The sequence below is a fragment of the Amblyomma mixtum genome, chromosome 5, assembly GCF_055824585.1.
Source record: "Amblyomma mixtum isolate Tamu chromosome 5, ASM5582458v1, whole genome shotgun sequence".
Taxonomy (NCBI): Eukaryota; Metazoa; Arthropoda; class Arachnida; order Ixodida; family Ixodidae; genus Amblyomma; species Amblyomma mixtum.
Genome location: NC_143016.1, coordinates 42,348,149 through 42,369,666, shown reverse-complemented (window position 1 = coordinate 42,369,666; position 21,518 = coordinate 42,348,149). Strand labels below are relative to the sequence as shown.

Genomic DNA, 21,518 nt, shown 5'->3' with positions numbered 1-21,518 from the left:
GAACTTCATTGAAGTGTTTTATGCCATACTGTCAAGTTGTATTCGCGGCATCGAAGTTTTTAGATAAAATTTGAACAGACATTGCAGAGACGTGCTCGTATTCAAAAAGAAAAAAATGAAAGAAACTTTATTACATACAAGATGTCTGTCTATCCAATAGCAAGCTGTGCTTATGAACGGAACAAAGTTCTAGCTCGTACAGTGTCTCGGCTAGAAAACGGTCACTTTAGGCCCTATAGCTGGGCACAATATTAGGCGAAACAGACAGACAAACCCTGTTCCTGCCCAAATGATGCGGGAACCCTACAGATGCGATTAATAACATCGAGATCCTGAATACCCTTTTCAAAACGGCCGCGAGATTGAGTAAGATGGGCCCAAATAAGAAACTAACCGATGCGCGGCTACCGATGTTCTGGGCTTCGAATTCTGAAGTCGGATGACGAGTCAGCATCTTCAAATTCACCGCTACCGACGGTAAAATCAACGATTAAATGAACCGTGAACACAGCTAAATTACGAGATTTCCCTGGCTTCAGGGAGCGTGCCACTCTGCTAGAAGGGGCCATTCTTGACTTCTACGCTCCGCACTTCTCACAAGCGGTTAAAAAATCGCCGCCATTAGATAAAGGGACAAACTAAAGAAAGAATCAAACTGTACACTTCTAGTTGAAGGGCGCATGCGCTGCAATTCAAGAACGATGCGATGAGTCTGGAATTGGCGTTCGCATTCATCGTTAGCCATTTTTGACTTTTTTGACGGAACAGCGCAAAACACCGGGACAATTAATAACCAACATGCCCAAGCTGCTGTCCTGGCTGATCGTTAGCCAACTGACGGTGGTCAATCGACGCTGTAGGAAAAGACTTAGGACTGAAGTATCACCTATACGCCGCACAGCAACGAAAACGTTGCACATATCGAACTCTCCGCACAGCTTTCCTTAGAGATCGCTTTCGAGGATGCTACATTTTTGCATTCAAAGAACCTGCCTGCAAGCAAGCAGCAAACAAAATGGGTTCGCCGACAAAAATCACGGTGCTTTTGGGATAAAGCGCACTCAACAGAGACAATAACTGTGGTTTGAATGGCTGCGAGTTTCACTACAGCGACTGTGGCAAAACATTTGCAAGCACGAATCCGACTACCTGACAGACGCAACGAATATTTTGTTCTGCGTCATCGATTGCGTGGCAACGCGTTAATACACGCGGCTTCAATCACGTTTTTGACCTTCCTTCAATTATCTCCCTGCAGTGAGGGAAGCCGGTAGCCCTGGTGACATTGTTAACACACGGCTATTGCAGCGGAAAGGTTCGCGTTGCACTTAGGCACCTCACGCAAGCCCAAACTTGGCAAGAACATTCCTCTTCCGCCATTCACTAAACAGCGTTTCGCACATCATTGCAAGCCGCCCTTGACGTCAGGCCAGAAAGTTTGGCAAGTAACGCCGTACAATTTTCGCTAACAATTCGAGGCTATTTTCGGGACAAAACAACGTGTCTTATTTCGTGCTTCCTGTACCAACTTGAATGAACACGGGGGAGTGAGTGCGGTAAGCTCAGTGGCAACGGCGTTGCACTGCTGATCACGTGTTCACGGTGCATGGTAAAGAAATGCAGGAGCCAATACGGGACCGTCCACTATAGTGCGCGTCACAGCTCGCAGTGCACGTAGTGCAGAAAAATATGGGCCACGCTTCGGCGTTCCAGTTTTTCCTTCGATCCAGTTTTTCCTTTTTTTTTTGTCCTTCGTCTCCCCAGTTGCTTGGGTCGTGGACGTGGCCGCTCGGAGTAAAGAGTCTTCCGCAATACCACCACGTTCTTTACCGTTGTGTCAGGAAGGCCGATGCGTTGGAGCCCGACACGACTCAACTCATAATCTCCTGGCAATCTCTGACGGATCGCGGTTCGACTCCAGTCACTGCGTGCGCATCCAGCAACGAAACAGCGTCGTTGCATTTTCTCCGCACACTGAACGACCGAGAGGCGCGATCGTCTCGACCACCTAAACTTGTTAGCGAACGCATCCTTTCATACATCTATTTGTCAGCACCAGTTAGCGAGCCACCTTTTCATTACTTTTTTAGGCCTCCCCGTCGTTTCACGACGGGAGGGGCGGGAGTCGGTTTTGTTCGAAACACACGGTGAAGCGCAGACCCGGCAACCACCCGTTTGCTTTTCTCCGTGTGTGTTTATATGTTCTGTGTGTCATGCGTCTTTTCTCCGCTCCTAAGCTCATGTCGTTCAACGGAGCCAAGGCGTAGGCAAGAAGCACGAACGATAAACAGTTTGTGTGCGGAGCGGTCGGATTTGCTAGCGAGGGAAATGCTCTACTACACACGACAGGGCATAAGCACGGAACATACTGAAGCATACATGAACTGGCACAAGTAACTAAAATCTTGTTTTGGGGGGCTTGCATGGACGAAAAAAAACTGAAGAGGGAGCGCGCACGGAGAGGGCTCTCCCGTGGCGTGATCACGGCAGGGGGGAACAGACTCTCTCCATTTTACTATTTTTTACTTTTTATGACTATGGTTCAAGGCTGTCGCCGGACGCTCCCTCCTCAGTTTTTTTTTTTTTTCCTTCATGCGGGCTTGTAGGCATGTGCCAAAAACCAAAGGTGCTGCGGAAGGCATGTCCTCAACGAGCAGACAACGCGATGCCCCGGCTACACCCACCCTTCGTGCGTCAGTCAGAACGGTCCACCAATGGAATGCCTTTAGCGGAAGTTTTCCGTGTGACTTCAAACCAAAGACTCGGGAGCCAGAGTAGAGGACGAGAACGTTTTCTTGTGGAAGGAAAGAACGAGCGGGCTTTGATTTGAATTTTTACAGCTTTGCGGGGCGCTCATGGCTCTAGTATTTTGCAGAGGTTATCTTCGATGCCTCGTCTATGCGGTGGGCTTGCTTTTAAAAAATGTCCAGACCCTAGTCAGTTGCCCTTTAAAGGTTACAAGTGACAGCTTCCACACGACGCACAGGCATCCTCACCCTCAAAACCTTACCGGTTATCGACCGCGCACAAATGTATGAAGATTTCGGCTATCGAACTCATCTCCCCAACAAAAGAACACGGCCTCACTGTCCTCAACTTTTTACAGCCTCCCCAAAGACAACGGTAAAAATATCCCAGACATTCTGCGCTTCTTTCGCAGCTCGCAGCTCCTCGTCACTGGAGACTTTATCGCCCGCCACACACTATAGGGTTACCCTTCCAACACTCCTTAAGGCAACCACGTTTCTACCACCATGACTTATTATGGTCTGGGGCTCTTAATAGACGCAACCACGGCCACAATAATCGGTACAGGCGTTACCAGGGACATCAGCCCGGACCTTACATGGGCAAGCCCACACGTCTTTGTCGAGTCGCATGGTGTCCTAGCTGATAACCTCGGCAGTGACCCTTAACACTACCGTTACCGAAACCAAGATATTTTTTCCCCACACTCAACTCCTCACAGACTGGGACAAACTTCGCGCTCACCTTACGGCAGAGGTAGAAGCCACCCCCCCCCCCCCCCCCCCCCCCCCGCCCCAGAAAAGAATATAGCTTACTGGACCAGCAGGATCGAGCAAGCTATTCACATCTCCAGCAAACGGTTCAAGAACACACCCACGGCACCACAGGTAAACTCATACCTCTTACATCTCTGGGAAGCCTACCAAGGCCCCCTTAAGCACTGGCGTAGACAAAGCCTTAACCGCCAACTCCGCCTCCGCCCTCAGACCGCAGAAGCATATGCAACTACTATGACTCGAAACCTCAGAGGCAAATTAGATACAAAATGCACCTGGACCATCCTCTGGGCCCTACTAGAGCTCACCACCAGGAAAACCCAAGCTCACAACACACCCAACGTCTCATTCACCTTGAGCTGCAAAAGGGCACCGGCATCACTAACACTGCTAGACGCTTACATCCTGACAAGCATTCCATCGACTTTGACGGAAACACTTACCCCCTCTCGACTTAACCCACACCTCGACATGGACGTCACCCCTGGTGAGGTCAAACGGTCACTGATTACCATAAGCCCTTCTATAGCACCCGGACCAGACCACATCATATACAAAGGTCCTTTGCAGCCTTGATGACACCTCACTTTAGGAACTGACATACCTCTTTGATGAACACTGGCGCATCGAGACGCTGTCCTCCTCCCCTCCCCTGAAAACATGCACACATCATTTTTATTCCCAGACCCGGCAAGGCACTCCTCTTCCAAAACTTTCGCCCTATCTCCCTCACCAGATGCGGGGGAAAGCTATTCGAACACGTCGTCCTCAACAGACTGCGATCCTTTTTACAAGCCTCGAGTTTCCTATCCAACAACTAATTCGACTTTCACCCCGATCCATCTGCACAAGACATGCTCCTATCCCTGAAGGAAACCTCGTTCTACACCAAGAAACACACGGTCAGCACACGGCAATTCTCGCCCTGAATATTTAAAAAGGCTTCGACAATATTAGCCACGACCATATCCTTCGCACCATGGCCACCATGGGCAGTGGGTCGCGCATATGGCGCTAAACCCATGCCTTCCTTCTTAGCACAACGAACGGCCCAGATCCAACTCGGCCCTATATCACCGCCTCCATTCTTTCTCCCCAACCGGGGCGCTCCACAAAGGGCCGTTCTCCCCCCCCCCCCTTCTATTTAACGTAGCCCTAGCCCCGTTGGCCAAACAAATCGCCGACATACCTGAACACCACGCGACAAAATACGCCGACGACATGACATTATGGACGACTGAAGGTTCCATAGGGGAAGCGAAAGACCCCTTACAGTTGGCTGCTATCACCTCGAACCTGACCAATATGGTCCTTAGGTGCTCCCTGCTAAAATAGGAAGTGCTCATGATCAGACCCCGTCCCCGGGAAACAAGCATACACCTTCGAATGTACAATCGGGGACAAAAGTGGTATACTCCACGCGGCAGGAGCCGAAGCAACGGAAAGCTGCCGCATTTTGGCGAGCTAAAGCACCAAATATTGAAACGAGCCACGCTACATGCCAGCTGATAAAAGGGTCTCGCATTGGATGTCTCCATTCCAGATGCCGCCTGTAGACGGCTTTACGACGAAAGTTTTGCGTTGCTCCGGCTCCCGCCGCGTGGAGTATACCACTTTTGTCCCCGATAGTACGACGACCACATACCACAGGTCAATAGACTCAACGTCCTTGGATTCTATATACAAGACACTTTGGATGCAACCTTCACTCTCCAGCTCCTAGAATAGCCAACTAAACAAATTGCGGGCCTTATCCGCAGAGTGGCCACACGCAACCACGGCCTCTCGGAGAGTGAAACCTTTAATATGACAGACGCCCTCATCACCAGCCACTTGACTAATCACCTTCCTTATCACTTGCTCACCAAACGCAACAAGACAAAGCTGATGCGCTTGTTAGGAAGACGACTACGTCAGTGGTCCGCCTACCACAATTCGTTAGCACAAATCTCTTATTCGCAACAGGCACTTACAATACACTCTCGGAACTACTCAAAGCCCAACGAAGCAGACAAATACTTCGACTAACCCGCACAAAAACCGGTCAACACCTCCAACGGCATCTTCACCTGGCCCCCACCGCATGCCCACCTGCCCCCAACTATCAATCTATACCCCCTGACATCCAGGGCCAACTGAACATCAAACCCAGTATTATGAACCTCGAGCTACACAGGGGAAGACGCCCGGCCCGAAGTGAATATTACAACAAACATTAAAAGGGCAGATCCGACATCCTCTAAATGGACGCGGCTGAACGCGCCCTACCGGCTATTATACCGCTGTCGCCGACTGCGAGGATGGCACCATCGAGGCCGTAACCACCCTCCACACCATCCGACGGAGCCTGAGGGCGCTGCCATCGCCCTGGCGCTCATACACGCTACACAATATCCCTGCGCCACTGATATGTGCACCGACTCCCAAGCTACGTATAATGATTATCATCAAAGCATTATCACACCAACCACCCGACGCATGTACACACGCATACCGAAGAGATAACCCTCACGTGGTTTCTTCTGCATGCCTCGATCCCCGGTAATCAGCGCTTTCATGCGCTGGCTCGAGAACTATCCCTCCGGTAAGTAGAAAACCAGCGAAAAGGACGCGCTCACAGGGTGGAGAAGTACACAGGACAACGCTGGAAACATGTAGAAAGATGCCCAGAAAGGAAGTATAGTATTGAAGAAGCGTAGCTTGTTGGGCCAGTTGGTGCATGATAAGTAGAAAACCAGCGAAAAGGACGCGCTCACAGGGAGGAGAAGTACACAGGACAACGCTGGAAACATGTAGAAAGATGCCCAGAAAGGAAGTATAGTATTGAAGAAGCGTAGCTTGTTGGGCCAGTTGGTGCATGATAAGTAGAAAACGAGCGAAAAGGACGCGTTCACAAGGAGGAGAAGTGAACGCGTCCTCCTCGCTGGTTTTTACTTACCATGCACCAACTGGCCCAACAAGCTACGCTTCTTCAATACTATACTTCCTTTCTGGGCATCTTTCTACATGTTTCCAGCGTTGTTCTGTGTACTTCTCCTCCTTGTGAACGCGTCCTTTTCGCTGGTTTTCTACTTACCATGCACCAACTGGCCCAACAAGCTACGCTTCTTCAATACTATCCCTCCGGGTGCCGGCAAATCGGACACGCTAACCCACGCAGGAAACCGCATGAGCTCTGCTCACATACCACCAACTCACCACTCATTGCAAAAACAGCCGCTTCATCCTCCCACCGCCCCACCAACACTAGACTCAAAATAGAGTGTGGTCTGGTGCCAACTGCAGACAAGCCGGCTACATCTCACCTTACCTCCTTCGTCGCTGCCCCTGCCTTCACCTTCACACTGTGTTCAACATGTGGGGCGGCCAAGGGTACCCCTGTACTCTTCCTGTGAGAAATGCCCCACCCATCGCAGTTGCCCTATACCCAACCCGTCCCCCTTCCCATGGGAGGCCGCTCTGCGATCTGCTCAACAAGCTGACCAAACATGGCTAGTGCACACAGCTCTCCGTGAGGCCCCGCCCCGTGGACTGTTGGATAAGTAGGAGCCCACCCTTGAGAACCTTTTGTCCTTTTCTTAGAATAAAATAGTTCCTGCTCCTCATCTGTGTTAACTCACATCCCCAACTGCTCCCAATCCAGGCCTCTGAATACCTCCTGTAGACATGCGCTGAATACCTTTAGCGAGGTCGTGTCTCCCTGTTTTACACCCTTGCTTATTGCAATTTTATTGCTGTCTTTATGGAGGACTATGGTGGTTGTGCAGCCGTTATAGATACTTGCCAGTGTTTTTACGTAAGTGTTTTCTGGACCCTGATTCCGTAATGGGTGGAAGTTTGCCTATATCGATTGATCACCACATCCTAATGGCAAATATTCTGTTTTCTATATAAGGTAGAAAAGACTAAAAAATTAAATACAAGCATGGCAAACAGACTGCGATGACGTCAAGATTTTTTTTTTTTCGTGCCGCCTCAAATACTAGTCCTTTTCTTGTAGCTTTATTTTTTATGCAAATATGTGATCCTTCAACCGTGAGGATTTCGATATGTACCCATCGGGGACAAAATTTTGCGGGACGCCGGAGCGGCGTTTTTAAGCTTCCTCTGCGCCACTAGGCGGCGCAGTGGCCGCGTCGAGGCTGTGATGGCCGATGATTAGGCGTATGCGCGTCTGATAGCTCGTTTCGCGTGAGTAGCTGGTTTTTCTGAGCTTGGCCGCGGGCGGCCGCTTTTCGCCGCTTGCGCTCGCCAGCCGCCATATGGCCGCCGTACTCGACGCCCTGCCCGGCAACAGCGATGACGGTGCGCTATCACGGCGCCCGTCGCATTTATGTAACTTTTTTTTATGGAGAGGCTGTCTGAGCAGCAAGTCAATGAGAGGGCTCAGACCTCTAGTGACAATCGAATGACCCTTGCCTTTTTACGTGAACAATATTGAGGACGTGTCCTGCCCTGCGTCCTGGCGGACTATTCTGGGCTAAATGCTTTCTATTTCAGCGGGACAGAGGTCCTCCTCACACTTCGCAGAGAGTGAAGACTGCTCCTGGAAGTCGTGGCGTGCGACAGCTAGCACAGTCACCGGAGGACACCATAGAATATGCATAGGGCTTAATAAAAGCTTACCATTTGAAGTCGAACTTTGGGAATGCCAACGCAGATAATTAACAGGCGGCCATCAAGACAGTAGGAAAGGCTTCGTGTTTTACAGGTCTTTCTACAAATAGATGCTGCGGCGTTTTATAAGCGTGACTTCTGTTGACGGTGTCTTCTCAAAATAGTTGAAAGTGGCTTCTGCGATGGACGCCTGGATTCCGGTTTTGTTTATTTCCACTTTTTTTTTATTTTGTGGCAATAAATTTATTGCGAAAGCATTCCTACCTTTCTTCGCACTTTACAGCAGCAGAATATTTATGAAGTAGTTACGATGCACGTTCGCCTTTAAGGTGCGTCAAAAAGTGGTTCTAACACGCAGCAGAACCAGCCCGTCCTCCAACGTATTCACGAAGTTACAAACGATTAGTGATATTAAGGAAAAAACAGCGCTTTATTTCTCTCTCAAAAAAAGTTATATAAATGCGACGGGCGCCGTGAATGCGCACCGTCATCGCTGTCGCTGGGCAGGGCGCCGAGTACGGCGGCCATATGGCTGCTGGCGAGCGCAAGCGGCGAAAAGTGGCCGCCCGCGGCCAAGCTCAGAAAAACCAGCTACTCACGCGAAACGAGTTATCAGACAGGCAAGCGGACGAATATAGGACGCGCATGCGCCTAGTCATCGGCCATCACAGCCTCGACGCGGCCACTGCGCCGCCTAGTGGCGCAGAGGCAGCTTGAAAACGCCGTACCGGCGTCCCGCAAAATTTTGTCCCCGATGGGTACAGTCTTTGCCAAAAGTAACCCGGCAACTATGATTTGTTCTTTAGCCGCGTAGCGAAGCACTTATGGCGGCCCTTAAGCTCTTAATCTGTGTAAAGTAAGGTGAGCCCTTGTCCTCACGTTTCGACACCTTTCGGTCTTGAGGGGTCCCATAAAGGCTCCGTTATACGGGTGAGAAGCAAAAACCTGCTGCTCGGTTACTTTTGGCAAAGGGGGTACGTGACGGAAACAGATGAATCAGGCCATCCCGAGACAGTGATTGTGCAAATTCAGTCAAATACCTGAATGGCACGCCCGCTCCTGTCTGCATATATGGTCAAAGCCGCCCTTTCCAATCCTCCGTGGTGGTGGTGGTGTGACACTTTTATTAGAACATCATTTCTATTAGGCGTTCAATAGGTCCTGTGCCAAGGCGGCGAGGGCACGTTGCAGTCTCAGATCCAGGGAGGCGAGCCAGATGAGCCACGGTGGGGGGGGGATGAGGGGAAAGGATAGGCGGGGGACTGGAAGGCGTCGTGGCACTGTGTAAGGCAGGGTTCTATGTCTGCATATGTGTCTGGACAGTTTGAGCACTGAGGTGTGGAAGTGTACCGGTATAGGTGTGTATGTGCGGACATGCTGCGTGGAATGGGTGTGAGGCGGAGGCTAGGGGGGTAGATCGGAGACTGCGGTGGGTCTGGGAAAGAGATAGGTGCGTAGGGAGTCTGGGATAGTATCCACCGCCCAAATGGTGAGCTGGACAGGCGGATGATTTGTCTCTCCCGGCGCAGGTTAAGGAGGGCTTGAAGAGGGTAGAAAAGGCCTGTTCTATACAGGGTGTCTGTAGAAGCCTGTGGGGGGAGTCCTAGTGTTGCTTTATATATTGTATTGAGGGCCCGGGTTAGTTTGTCTTGTTGTATCCCTCTCAAAAAGCGCCGTTTCGATAGCCATCGTGAATTTTCAGTTTCACACAAAACAGATTCAGCCCTTTTGTTACTAGACCAATAGCATGCCAAAACGATGCCTGAAGGTATAAACTTGCCTGTAATCCTACACCTCCTGAACGCAGGTGGGAAATTCCAGCGCTGATTGTCACTGCCATTGTTTGTTCAGTGAGGCTGTGCGAGCACTGACCTTTTTTTTTTTTTTGTTCGAGCTCAGCGGCATATGCGACAAAGACCGGACCAGCACATATAGCTTTTGCGTCAATCAAACTTCCAAGAGGGTGAAAGACTCTGGGTAGCCCATCTGTCAGCACAAAGGTGGCGCGAGACGGACCTGTACAGGCTTTAGGGCAACTAGCGGTGCGGTTTTTGAGACACGAGTGTTTCGGGAACTACACCAACGAGGGCGTTATTGCGGGCGACTTGGTTGAACATTGTTCCTCGACCTGCTAAGGCTCTACCTTCAGTTTTCTTCAGTCTGCTTTGATGGGGCCCTTTACAAGCAAAAGGATGACGTATGCATAGGGTCCTGCTTAGCACCTGTGCTAAGAGACCTTTTGCTGGCCAAATATTACAGGATAATACTGCCAAACCTTAACAACTACGGGGCCGTCAAGATCACGCGGTGTGTTGATGATTATCTTGTCCTTTTCAAACCGAACGCCATCAACCAGGTCGCAACACCGGAAGGCGTCATAAGCCTGTTTAGGTCGAAACTGAAAGGTCTCTCCTTAACTTCGGAGCTTCCGGCAAACAATGAACTGAAGTTCCTTGATATGACCCTCAGAATCGCACCTGTTCACATCTGCTAGAGATACGCGCCACGCTCCATGAAGAGCCTCCTGCCCTTTTCTTCAGCGCACTCGAAACTAGTGAAACGCAGCATCGCCACATCAGCTCTAAGGAACGCACTTCAAAGATCGTGCTATCACTGCGTCCCGACCAGCTTCCAGGCGTAGGTTGGACGGTTGACAGACGCAGGGTTCCCCATGTCGCTCCTCGCTAGCTTGGCAGAGAAATTACTGCGAGAGCTTCGCCAATTTGGCCGCGCCATCAATAGCCCGGATCGATCAAGAACAGCGGTAATCCCCTACGCACATGAGGCAAGCCATAGACTTAAGAAAATAGCCGGGAAACACGGAATACACATAGCTTTTTTTCGACACTTAACAAATTAGGAGGCCTCTTTAAAAGAGTCAGTCAGGAGGATCAGCCGAAAAGCGCGTTCAAGACAAAGCACAAGGCACCATATCTAAAACCCTGTGTGACCTCGGCTGTATATGAGATATACCGCTATCGTGTGGTGCCTCCTATATTGGACAAACAGGAAGGAGCATGAACGAGCGTTGGATGGAACACTCGAATTCACTCAAGACCTGCACATTCAGCAACCTAGTCATTCACTGTAAGAAATGCTCTTGCGTGCCAGCCCTCGACAAGACAAAGGTTTTCAAAAAATATCACGAGAAGCACACACGTGAGATACACGAAGCTTATCTAATTGAAGACCTTGGTGAGACGTGTGTCAGCAGTCCGTCCATAAACCTACTATCGAAATAGACTGCCTATCTGAAGAAGTGATCCTATCTCTCGTAGAACACTTTTAACTTTTTATCCCTGTTACATAAAGTGCTGGCGGCGTTCCTTTTTTACCCAACCGCATGCCCATTATCCATCCTTCACCTGCATCTTCTTGTTTTCATATTCTCATGTCACTCTTCCCATAGGCATCGTTCCTTGTTTAAAAAAAAGTTTATAGCTTTTAAGATTTCATCGCTTTTATCCGGCCCTGACGTTCACTCAGCTGACAGCTTGCCTCGAGACTATTTATTGTGTGTGCATCTTTCGAATAAACTTCAGTTCTAAGTCAGCGCCTGTGTTTGCGCTGTTCCCTCTGAGCAATGCGAACCCCAGGTGGTCGAAATTTCCGGAGCCCTCCACTACGGCGTCTCTCATAGCCTTAGTCGCTTTGGGACGTTAAACCCCATTGGATTGGAAAACGTTTATTGTCAGCACTGAGCCCTAGTGGGCATTATACTAGGTGGCTTCGAGCCCATGGCTCTTGGCGACCTTGTGAGCCCACTCAGTGGCCCGGACTTGCGCCAACGGGTCTGAGCTGGTCAGTGTAGCCTCCCACCGCTCTAGAGAAGGGACTGGTAGTAGGTCCGCCGGTGGCGGCGCCTTTTTGCAGCTCAACCAACCAACCTTATTTTCTCCGCAGCTCAGTTCGACGCCAACCTGACGCTGCAGAGCTCGTTCGGGCACCTGCGCAGCCGCGCCCGCTCGCTGCTGCGTTGCTGGAGCGAGCAGCACGCGCCGGCCAGCATCCGCTTCGAGCGCACGGGCGGCCTCCCACGGGCCTCGCAGCGGCTGCTGCAGGGCTCCGAGGCGCACGTGCTCATGCTGCCGGGCAGCGCGGGCCTGTCGCGCGCGGGTCTCTTCTCCTGCCGCCTTTCGTCCGGGGGCATCCCCTCCGCGGTGGCCACGCTCAAGCTGCCGCCCACCGATCACGCCCAGGTGGAGCCCCTGCAGGTTCGTCTTCCCCCCCCCCTTGCACCCCGAACGTATTTACTGTAAACCGGCCCCGCCGCGGTGGCTCAGTACTTTAATTTCACATGCTTCCAGTTCTGAACCACTGTATAGTGGAGGCCAAGCAGGAAATGTTTTAGAAAGAGTACGAAAAATGGTGGTACCAGCGGGTGTGAAGACGTTTTTCTTCAAGTTACACACTGGGACGTTGCCGGTTAAAACATGGATGGAGGTGAAGGGATTGTTTTTACCATGGGGTGCTGACTGCTTGTTGTGCCACAAACCAGAGTCAATAGAACACGTCTTTATTGACTGCTGGGATGCGCTGCTCTTTTGGGACGTGCTCCAGCGTACAATAAAGAAAGACTTACCTTGGACGCCGTATGGGATACGATTCCTGGACGTTGAGCCGGATCTTTATAAATATTATGTAATTTTCCTGCTTGGCCTGCACAGTATTTGGCGAAGCAGGATGGTTGTACGACACTGCGATGAAGATGCGCGTTCTGTCCGCGATTACTTCAAAGAAAACATATTTAAGCTACGTGGAGTGTACAAGGAGCTATGTTTTGGAGATGAAGTTATCGAGTTGACGGGAGAGTTGTGTACCCTGTAACAGTTTTGATTTTCTCACGCGAGTGAAACACATGTCCTCTCTGGATGTTTGAGAGTGCAGCGCAGAACATCTGTTTATGATCTGTTGTAATCTGTCAAAACAGGCAATAAAGACAAAAAAAAAGCCGCGGTGGCTCAGGGGGTACGGCGCTCGGCTGCTGGCCCGAAAGACGCGGGTTCGATACCGGCCGGGGCGGCCGAATTTCGATGGAGGCGAAATTCTAGAGGCCCATGTACTCTGCAATGTCAGTGCACGTTGAAGGAAAACCGCAGGTGGTCGAAATTTCCGGAGCCCTTCACTACGGCGTCCATCATAGCCTGAGTTGCTTTGGGACGCTATACACTAGTATTTGCTGTAAACCGGGTTAAACCAGATTTCTCCCTGAAAATGAACTTTATAGACACTCTCGGTTTTCCACTTCACAAAGCTGGACACTGCGCATGTTAATTTGCGGATATCTTATTCAAGAGCGGCATCTTAGGTTATTTATTGTATCTTCTTTTAACGTAATTTTCATGAAGTGGGCGCATTCGAGGGTAAGTTCGAAAAGGGCGAGTCAGAAGAGACAAGCCAAAACATGGCTACCAACAAGACAAGCGCTAACGATGCTAACGACCCCTGATACAAGGACTTGGCGCCTTTAAAATCGTCCTTGTGATGTTGAGTGTTTTCTCACTGCGCAAATAAAGGCAGGCCGGTCTAGCTTAGATGCCAGAGGGCTCCGTATGAGACTCGTAACGTATGAGACGAAATATTTTTAATATATTAGGAGAAAAGAGTTTTAATTAGTAAATAATTATTTAACGGAGCTTGCGATTTCCGTATCGCCCACGCACTAATGTGCAGAAAAAAAAATGGCTGAGGCTTAACTTGGTTAAGCCTGGAGAATGCGAAGCATCATCGTGTCGCGTAATTTGGAGGCGCACAACCACAGCGACGGCGCGAGGTGGGCCCCCGTTTCTCCACTGTCGTGATGTCATCGTGGCACGTGGTGTGACACGTCATGTATCACGTGATTTGGAGGCGCATAACCACGATGAAGGGCTGAAGTGGTAGCTAAAGTAGTATGCTTCGCATAATAAGACATTTCATGTCCTATTTCATGCCCTGCCACGCCGGTCGAATTTCGATGGAGGCGAAATTCTATAGGCCCGTGTACTGTGCAATGTCAGTGCACGTTGAAGGAAAATCCCAGGTGGTCGAAAATTCCGGAGCCTGTCATTACGGCGTCCCCCGTAGGCAGAGTCGTTTTGGGGCGTTAAACCCCCTTAAACCAAACCGGTAGAACGAACTGTTATAGTAAACTGTCACTTGTTGCGAAAAGCTCACCCGAAAAAAAGCCGAATTATGCGTGTTTTTTGTTGTTTTTTTAATAACCCTATTTTCACCCAACTTTCAGCTAAAAAAATATTGCCTGATTTTTTTTAGCCCCCAAATTCTGATTAAAATAAAACCCGGAAACGAAGGGGCCTAGTTATATTATATGCGTGATTTGGTAACAATGCATGCGGTGCTGCTGACGTCACGTCTCATGATCCTGTTCTGCTATTTATAATCCACTCATCGACTTGGTAAGTCTGGAGGCCGAAGCTGAACACGGCGTCGCAACTAACGCAACGCCGTTCATTTGCCGAGCACAGCATCGAAATACCGGTGTTTCCAATTTGTCCAGTTTCTGGCGAATAAAGGCTCCCGTAAGAATTGTGCAGTCAGCTACTTGCGGCGTCCTGGGCTACGTTTATTCTCACACGCTTTGAGCTGTTCATTACCACAAATGGCTTGACATTGGGCTATCTTACAAATCGCGGACTAATCGGCTCGCATAACTTTGCAAGGAGAGAACCTGCGGGCAGTTTCTCAAGTGGTCAAGTGATCAATGAGCTCTAGTACGTCCCAAATGAAAAAAAAAAATGAGGGCCTCTTTAACCACATTTGCAAAGAAAATGTGATAGCATTTAGTCTAATCTTGTCTGATCTTATTTATTGAATGAACTTCTTGTCTGATCTTCTCTATGTCTAATGAGGGTCTAATGTTGCGATTTTCCGGCCAAAAGTCCGGCTGGAACCAGTTCCATTGCCCTTATATGGTATGCATGAGTCACCACCTTCTAGAATGTTCGAGTAACTACCATCGAATTATCATACAGGATTTTACTAACCCAAACCACTAATCCTCGTAGTCCTGAGACTATGAGGGACGCCCTTCACTACGGCGTCTATCATAGCCTGAGCTGTTTTGGGACGTTAAACCCCAATAAACCAAACCAAACCATTTTTGGGGTGGCCCAGCTTCGGAATTACAAATTTGGCAGTGCTCTGTGCTTGGTCCACTTGTGGTCACGCGGTGTTGATGGCGCCACGACCCTCTCAGTCGCATTCATACATCGCGTGGAGTCCTCAAGCCTCTACTGGCGTAATGGGGCCGGCAGGTGGCGGTTGCACTGACATCGCACAGCACACGGGCGCCTCTTGTGTGACGCCTCCCCCGAAACACGGCCGCCGCGGCCGGGTTCGAAGCCGGGATCTCCGGCTCAGTTGCCGAGTGCCCTAACCACTGACCCACCGCCGTAGGCAGAGGCTTAAATATTTTTCTCTTGTAACTAATCTCTGTTCCTTGCGCGGTTTACCCTTACTTTGTCAGGATCTCTTCAGATGATTTGAAAAGGCGGACTGTCACTACGCTGACAATGGCGCTGCCGTCACCACCTCCGGTGCTGGCAAAAGCGCTTGCTGATATCTCACGGAAGCAAACAGTCATCGACACCAAGGAGCATAGAGGGATGATGCTCTTTTTTGATTTTAGTTTTTGGATTTAATCAATGTGAGATTAGAAAATTTGTAAAGAGATTTGATTAGAAAGTACAAGAAAAAAACAACCACATGCTGCCCGTGGGATCTGAGCCCACGGCCTCGGAATTTCGCGTCGTCCGGTGCTCTACCAACTGAGCCACGGCGACGGCTGTCCAGTCATCTGCCTACGGGGGTATTTTTGTGTAGGGTAACCGTACCTGAATGGATGGATGGATGGATGGATGGATGGATGGATGGATGGATGGATGGATGGATGGATGGATGGATGGATGGATGGATGGATGGATGGATGGATGGATGGATGGATGGATGGATGGATGGATGGATGGATGGATGGATGGATGGATGGATGGATGGACGGACGGACGGACGGACGGACGGACGGACGGACGGACGGACGGACGGACGGACGGACGGACGGACGGACGGACGGACGGACGGACGGACGGATGGATGGATGGATGGATGGATGGATGGATGGATGGATGGATGGATGGATGGATGGATGGATGGATGGACGGACGGACGGACGGACGGACGGACGGACGGACGGACGGATCGACAGGAGCGCCCCCTTTCAAACGGGGTGGTGGCAATTGCCACCATGCTCAGCTTTTCTTTCTTTATTATTTTTTTTGTTTACTGTGTTGGCAATTCTCATTAAGAATCACCATCATCTTTACCTTGTGAGTGTTCACCAGCGCCACTCTTGTCCATAGCGGCGGACGTAGTGCCTCCTGTATTACTGCGAGTGCCACGCAGGCACTTGGAAGGCAGAAGCTGCCTCTTATGCTACCTACGTTAGGCTGGTATCTACTATAGATATCACCAGCCTGTCTTCTTTATTGACAGTATTTTAACGCGACACCATTTAGGAGCCCGTGTCGCAGAAAATGCTGCAGTCGGCCCTAGTGGTTGCCACCAGAGTGAAAAATATCGCAGAATGCGTCGAGTAATTCTTTCTTGAAGAAAAATCCCTTAGTTTTTAATCTGAGAACAGACAATTTGAACTGCCAGGGCTATTTGTTTAAAGCTCAGAGTGGGGGGGTCCATTCAGGCAATGGAAGGCCTCTCGGAGCGGTTGTAACGCTGGTATCGTCCAATAGTGTGGAGGGACTGCCAACTCCCATCAAGAGTGTGGCCTCCAAGTTAACAGTGGGTCGTCTCCTTGGTGCTCAGAAAATACATAGCCCAGCACGTCAAACAACATTTGCCGGTGCTGTGTGCCCTTGAGCGACGAACAAATTCGCAAGTACAAAAGGAAGAAATGCTGGCCTAAGCAAAGACTGTCACGTTTTGAGAGCTCCGATTCGACTACGATCGAGCAAGGCAACGTCCAAGTCAGAGCGCTGTCCGAGCTCCGCCTTCCGTGTGTTCTTGCTCGCCCATAGTTCTTGCTGCGACTGAAGCATCTCGAGTTCAGTTGTTTCGCAACGCCGAGCTTCTCAGCTAAAGCGGCTTCGTAACAGCGTGTGCTGCGCTTTCTTGAGCCCAGCTGTCGCTCTCGCTGGAGTGTCACGAAAGGCGATTCCAATGAGGTCAGCCGTACAGGACAGCATGCATGAGGATGAGGAAGAAGGTGCACCACCATTATCTCTAAGCTGCTAAGACACTAGTTATTTGAGGGATCACCTATTCGAATCTCGGTACCACCATCATGATTCATTATTTTATTTTATTCATTACCAAATGACCGGTGACCAATTGTGTTCGGGCGACTGTGTGCCTGGCAGAGCTGCCACATTCAGAGAAACAATTTCGGAGCTTTGCTAACATGGCTCCACCTGCCGGTGCTCCGAGGCGAGCCCAACCAAGGACAGTCGTTTGTGTCGGACAGGCGTACGTGGTGGCGCACGTGGGCGAAACGGTGCACCTGCGCGTCACCAAGCGCGTGCATCGTGTCGAGAACCTGGTGTGGCGGCTGGAAGGGCTCGAGCTGCCCGAATTCGAGGGTAGCGAGACCGTAACGCTGGCGAATGTGGAGGCCGCTGACGCCGGGGTCTACGAGTGCCACTACAGCGGCCAGAGGGACGCCCGGCTTCACGCCTGGATCCGGCTCGTCGTGGCCGGTAGGTCTTCTCCCCTGCGATGGAGCTCAAAACGCGATCCGCACGCTTCGCCGCTGCAAATGCCTGCACAACACAGCGCAATGCGCGCACGAGTCTTCACTGGCGCTGCTCACGGCAGGGCCTTCATCATCATGACCACAATGACGCCCACTGCTAATCCTGCCCTGCGCCAGCTACTGCTGATACTCCCTTGCTGCGTTTACCTTTCCTTGGAATCCGCCTCGTCACCCTAAGCGGCCATCAGTTATCTTCTCTATGCACTGCATGCCCTGTCATTCCAGCATGGATACCACTAGATAGTGTCTTCTCTGTCTCTTAATGCTACCGTTATAGTTTTCGTCTGCATCACTCGCTGCATGGTCCCCAGTTTAGATTCATAGGAAAGCGCTGGCAAGACACAACCATTAGTAAACGATATTGCTAACATGTTGGAAGGATATTGGTAAGCGACTATTCACCAAATGGAATGTCTATAGTGCCCTAATAGAGTTTAGGCTCTTTAGGCATAGCTTATTTGCTGCTCTGTCGGAGTCGGAAACACCGCGCCTTGCGTCTTGCATTAATATTTAATATTAAAGAGCATCGGGTGGACGCAATTAAAATGTGAATAATGCGGTGTAACCCACATCCACATGTGTCTGAGAGTTTTTTGCTTGATGCCGGTGAATTAGAGCTCTGTGGCTGTGGAACTTTGTACATGTAAAATCGTAAGAATTCTAGCAGGGTATTGGCGCATGTGTAGTGTTTATTTATTTATTACCTCAAAGGCCCCGGTTGTGGGGCATTACATGTGACTGATGCAAAAACTTTTCAAACCTTTTGCTGCTACTTTTCAGGCCAACCGCGTATACTACCGCGTGGCATGATGTACCTGTTTCTTAATATTTGCTAATCTGTCTGAGCGCACAGTGAACGCTACTCGCTTTTCTTTCCCGGGGCTTAACCGACAATATGTTTCCACTGTGCATTTACTCTCAGCATGCGCATGCTCCCATTCGACGGTTACATATTCGCGAAGCACTCTGCGCTTGTGGATGTTCGAGGGACGATGGTGCGCAGGCTGTCCCCGCGGCAAGTTCGGCCCCACGTGCAGCGAGGACTGTCCCCCGTGCCGCAACGGGGGCATGTGCCACGACACCTGGGGGGTGTGCGTCTGCCCAGCCGGATTCGCTGGACCCAACTGCGACACCCGTAAGTGCAGTGGGCTAAACGCCGCAGCTATGTCTAGCCTTGCCACGTTTGGAGGTTAACAAGGGGTCAGCCGCCTTCGTTGATCCGCCTGCCAGAAAATCGCAGCTTATTTTTTTGGCTTCGCTATTGGATTCGGTAAAAAACGTGTGCCCAGCTGCATAAATCGATATGTATCTCGAAAGAGATGACCCAGACGGTGCTTTACCAGTTCAGAAGTCGGATGCCGGATGTTTACCGGCGAGAAGTACATTGAATGAAGTGAAAAACGTACGATTTCGAGGGACCTAATTCGCACGCACAGCTTTATTCTCTTCAGTCTGGGAGCCCGCACTAATTGTTCAAAGATTTTGCGGCTGCGAAAGTACTATTTCAGCGTTCAATAATTCTGCAGCGGACACCACGATATCCAGCCTAACCAAATGCGATGTTCACGCTTCCGAGCGTTTCGCGGAAAAGTGCTGCCTCCTTCCGTCTCCAGATAATCGTGAGAGTCTCTGCGATCGCTTCGTTCGGCGGGCCGCGTCACTCGCTTTCAAGGTAGGTTTATTACCTTCCTCGAGTTTTTGAATGAAAACTTTAACGGAAAGATTAGAAGTAGAAAAATGCTCAGGAATTTGTTATAAGAAGGAATTTGTTATAAGAATTATTAGCGTCCGTGAGCTGAAAGATATCGCTCCAATCAATCCGGAGCAGTTTCTGTCTGAAACTTCCTAATGCTGGGGGCGAGATATCAGGATATGCGATTACACCTGCTTCTTTGGGCCTACGAACGCAGCGGCGCTTTGCAATCGAAACGACAGGCATGTGGTCGCTTATGTCCGCACATAATTCTCCCGATAGTGTGCTTCTGACGGCGCATTCATAAGGAAGCATGTCCAGCAGTGAAGTAGGGGGGTAGAAACAACCACCTGCTGGTACTCTACTCAGTACTGACTTTTCTTCCCATTCCTTGGTTTCTCTCTCTGCCTGGCCTTGTTGTGTCAGAACAGACAGAATTCATGGCTAGCGATGCGCCAATTCAGACGTCGTGCAGCGACCAGGGGTAACCGGACGAAACAACGAATCGTGCAAAGAGCAGTCACACAATACGGCCGCTGTTGTCCTGCCCGCTGCAACGAAGAACGCGTAAGTGCGCGTAACTGACGCCTTCCCCGCGTCGCATGCGCAGCGTGCGGGCCCAACCGCGTGGGCGCCCAGTGCGACCGCCTCTGCACCCCTGGCTCCCCGGACGCCGGTCGCCAGGGCTGCGGCCTCTACGTCTTCTGCAAGCCGGACCCCATGAGCTGTTCCTGCGCGCCCGGCTTCAGGGGACCACAGTGCAACCAGGGTAACCTGTTCCTCTTTCGCCCCTTGCGCCCTGCCCCTACGCTTCACCGACGCCACCCAGACTTGCAAGGCATGCTATTGTGACGTCACGTGAGGGAAAGAGAGAGAGATAGACTTTAATCAATACAGGAGAGGACGTCAAGTGAGTGAGATGGAAAAGCCTAGCGGAACTGTTTCTCTCGCACAATCTCTAGCTTTTGTCGCTTGCTTTTTTTACCTCCTAATCCCACAGTTTGTGAAAAAGTGTTATTGGCTTCGCGTTTTCTGTTCTTTCACCTGTCGTTTGATCTAAAATATTTCATTAACTGACTGTGCTATATGCTTTTTTTTCGGTTTCTTGTCGTGATGTGGTTTTCGCCTTGAATTTCTGCTTTATGGTTACTTGTGTTGCCTTTTGTCTTTTTTTTTTTCATTGTAATAAATAATGGAGCCAAATGTAGGCGTTCCAATGCATGGTCATGCTGTCAATGGCCAAATGTAGGCGTTCCAATTCATGGTCATGCTGTCAATGGGCAGCTTTCGCTCCGGACTTCATCATTATCTAGGACATGATGGTCTAATAAAGAAAGATTATTAACCTCAGTAAACTGATGGTTCTTGTTTGTTAGTTATTTTTCGCATTCAACCCTCAACGAAGTGCCGCCGCCTTGGTTAAATTTAAATCTGCGAACTCGTGCTCAGCAGCGGAACGCCACAGTTACTTGTCCCAATCGCGACACTTAAGATGTATTGTGCAGCATATCGGGCAGCGCCTAAGCACTGTGGGAGAACAGTAGGCTAGCAAAAACGCTACCAAGCAGTGCCACCTATAATCACCCTGTGCATCTAACTCCGCAGCGACGCCCGCGCCTCTAGCGGTGGCGCGAGCGTGCAGAGGGCGAAGGCGACGGTGATGTAGCAGCATCTGCGGTTTGTCGCAGAGATTCTTTCAAGCAACGATGGCAGCTTAAAAGGGTAACGCTAGCTGCTGTGTCAAAGGACAGGATTAATTGGAGAGACATGGGAGAGGCCTTTGCCTTGCAGTGGGCGTAGTCAGGCTGATGATGGTGAAATGTTGTGTTGTTGGCTGAAACAACACTTTTCGCAATTCGCCAGTGACCGAGTTTTGCCGCTTTCCGACACGACATTTGGAGCCCGAACTGCGAAATCAAAA

General features: G+C 50.3%; 1 protein-coding gene across 1 annotated transcript in view; it reads left to right on the top strand.

The window, feature by feature from the left end:
- The window catches only part of LOC149341906 (uncharacterized), a 69,668-nt gene that overhangs the window by 1,423 nt on the left and 46,727 nt on the right, over positions 1 to 21,518 (top strand). Inside the window, exons 2-5 of the mRNA XM_089544205.1 lie at positions 12,045 to 12,355; positions 17,617 to 17,848; positions 18,908 to 19,039; positions 20,208 to 20,366. Coding sequence (XP_089400331.1) covers positions 12,045 to 12,355; positions 17,617 to 17,848; positions 18,908 to 19,039; positions 20,208 to 20,366 — 834 coding nt within the window. The remainder of the gene's footprint in view (positions 1 to 12,044; positions 12,356 to 17,616; positions 17,849 to 18,907; positions 19,040 to 20,207; positions 20,367 to 21,518) is intronic.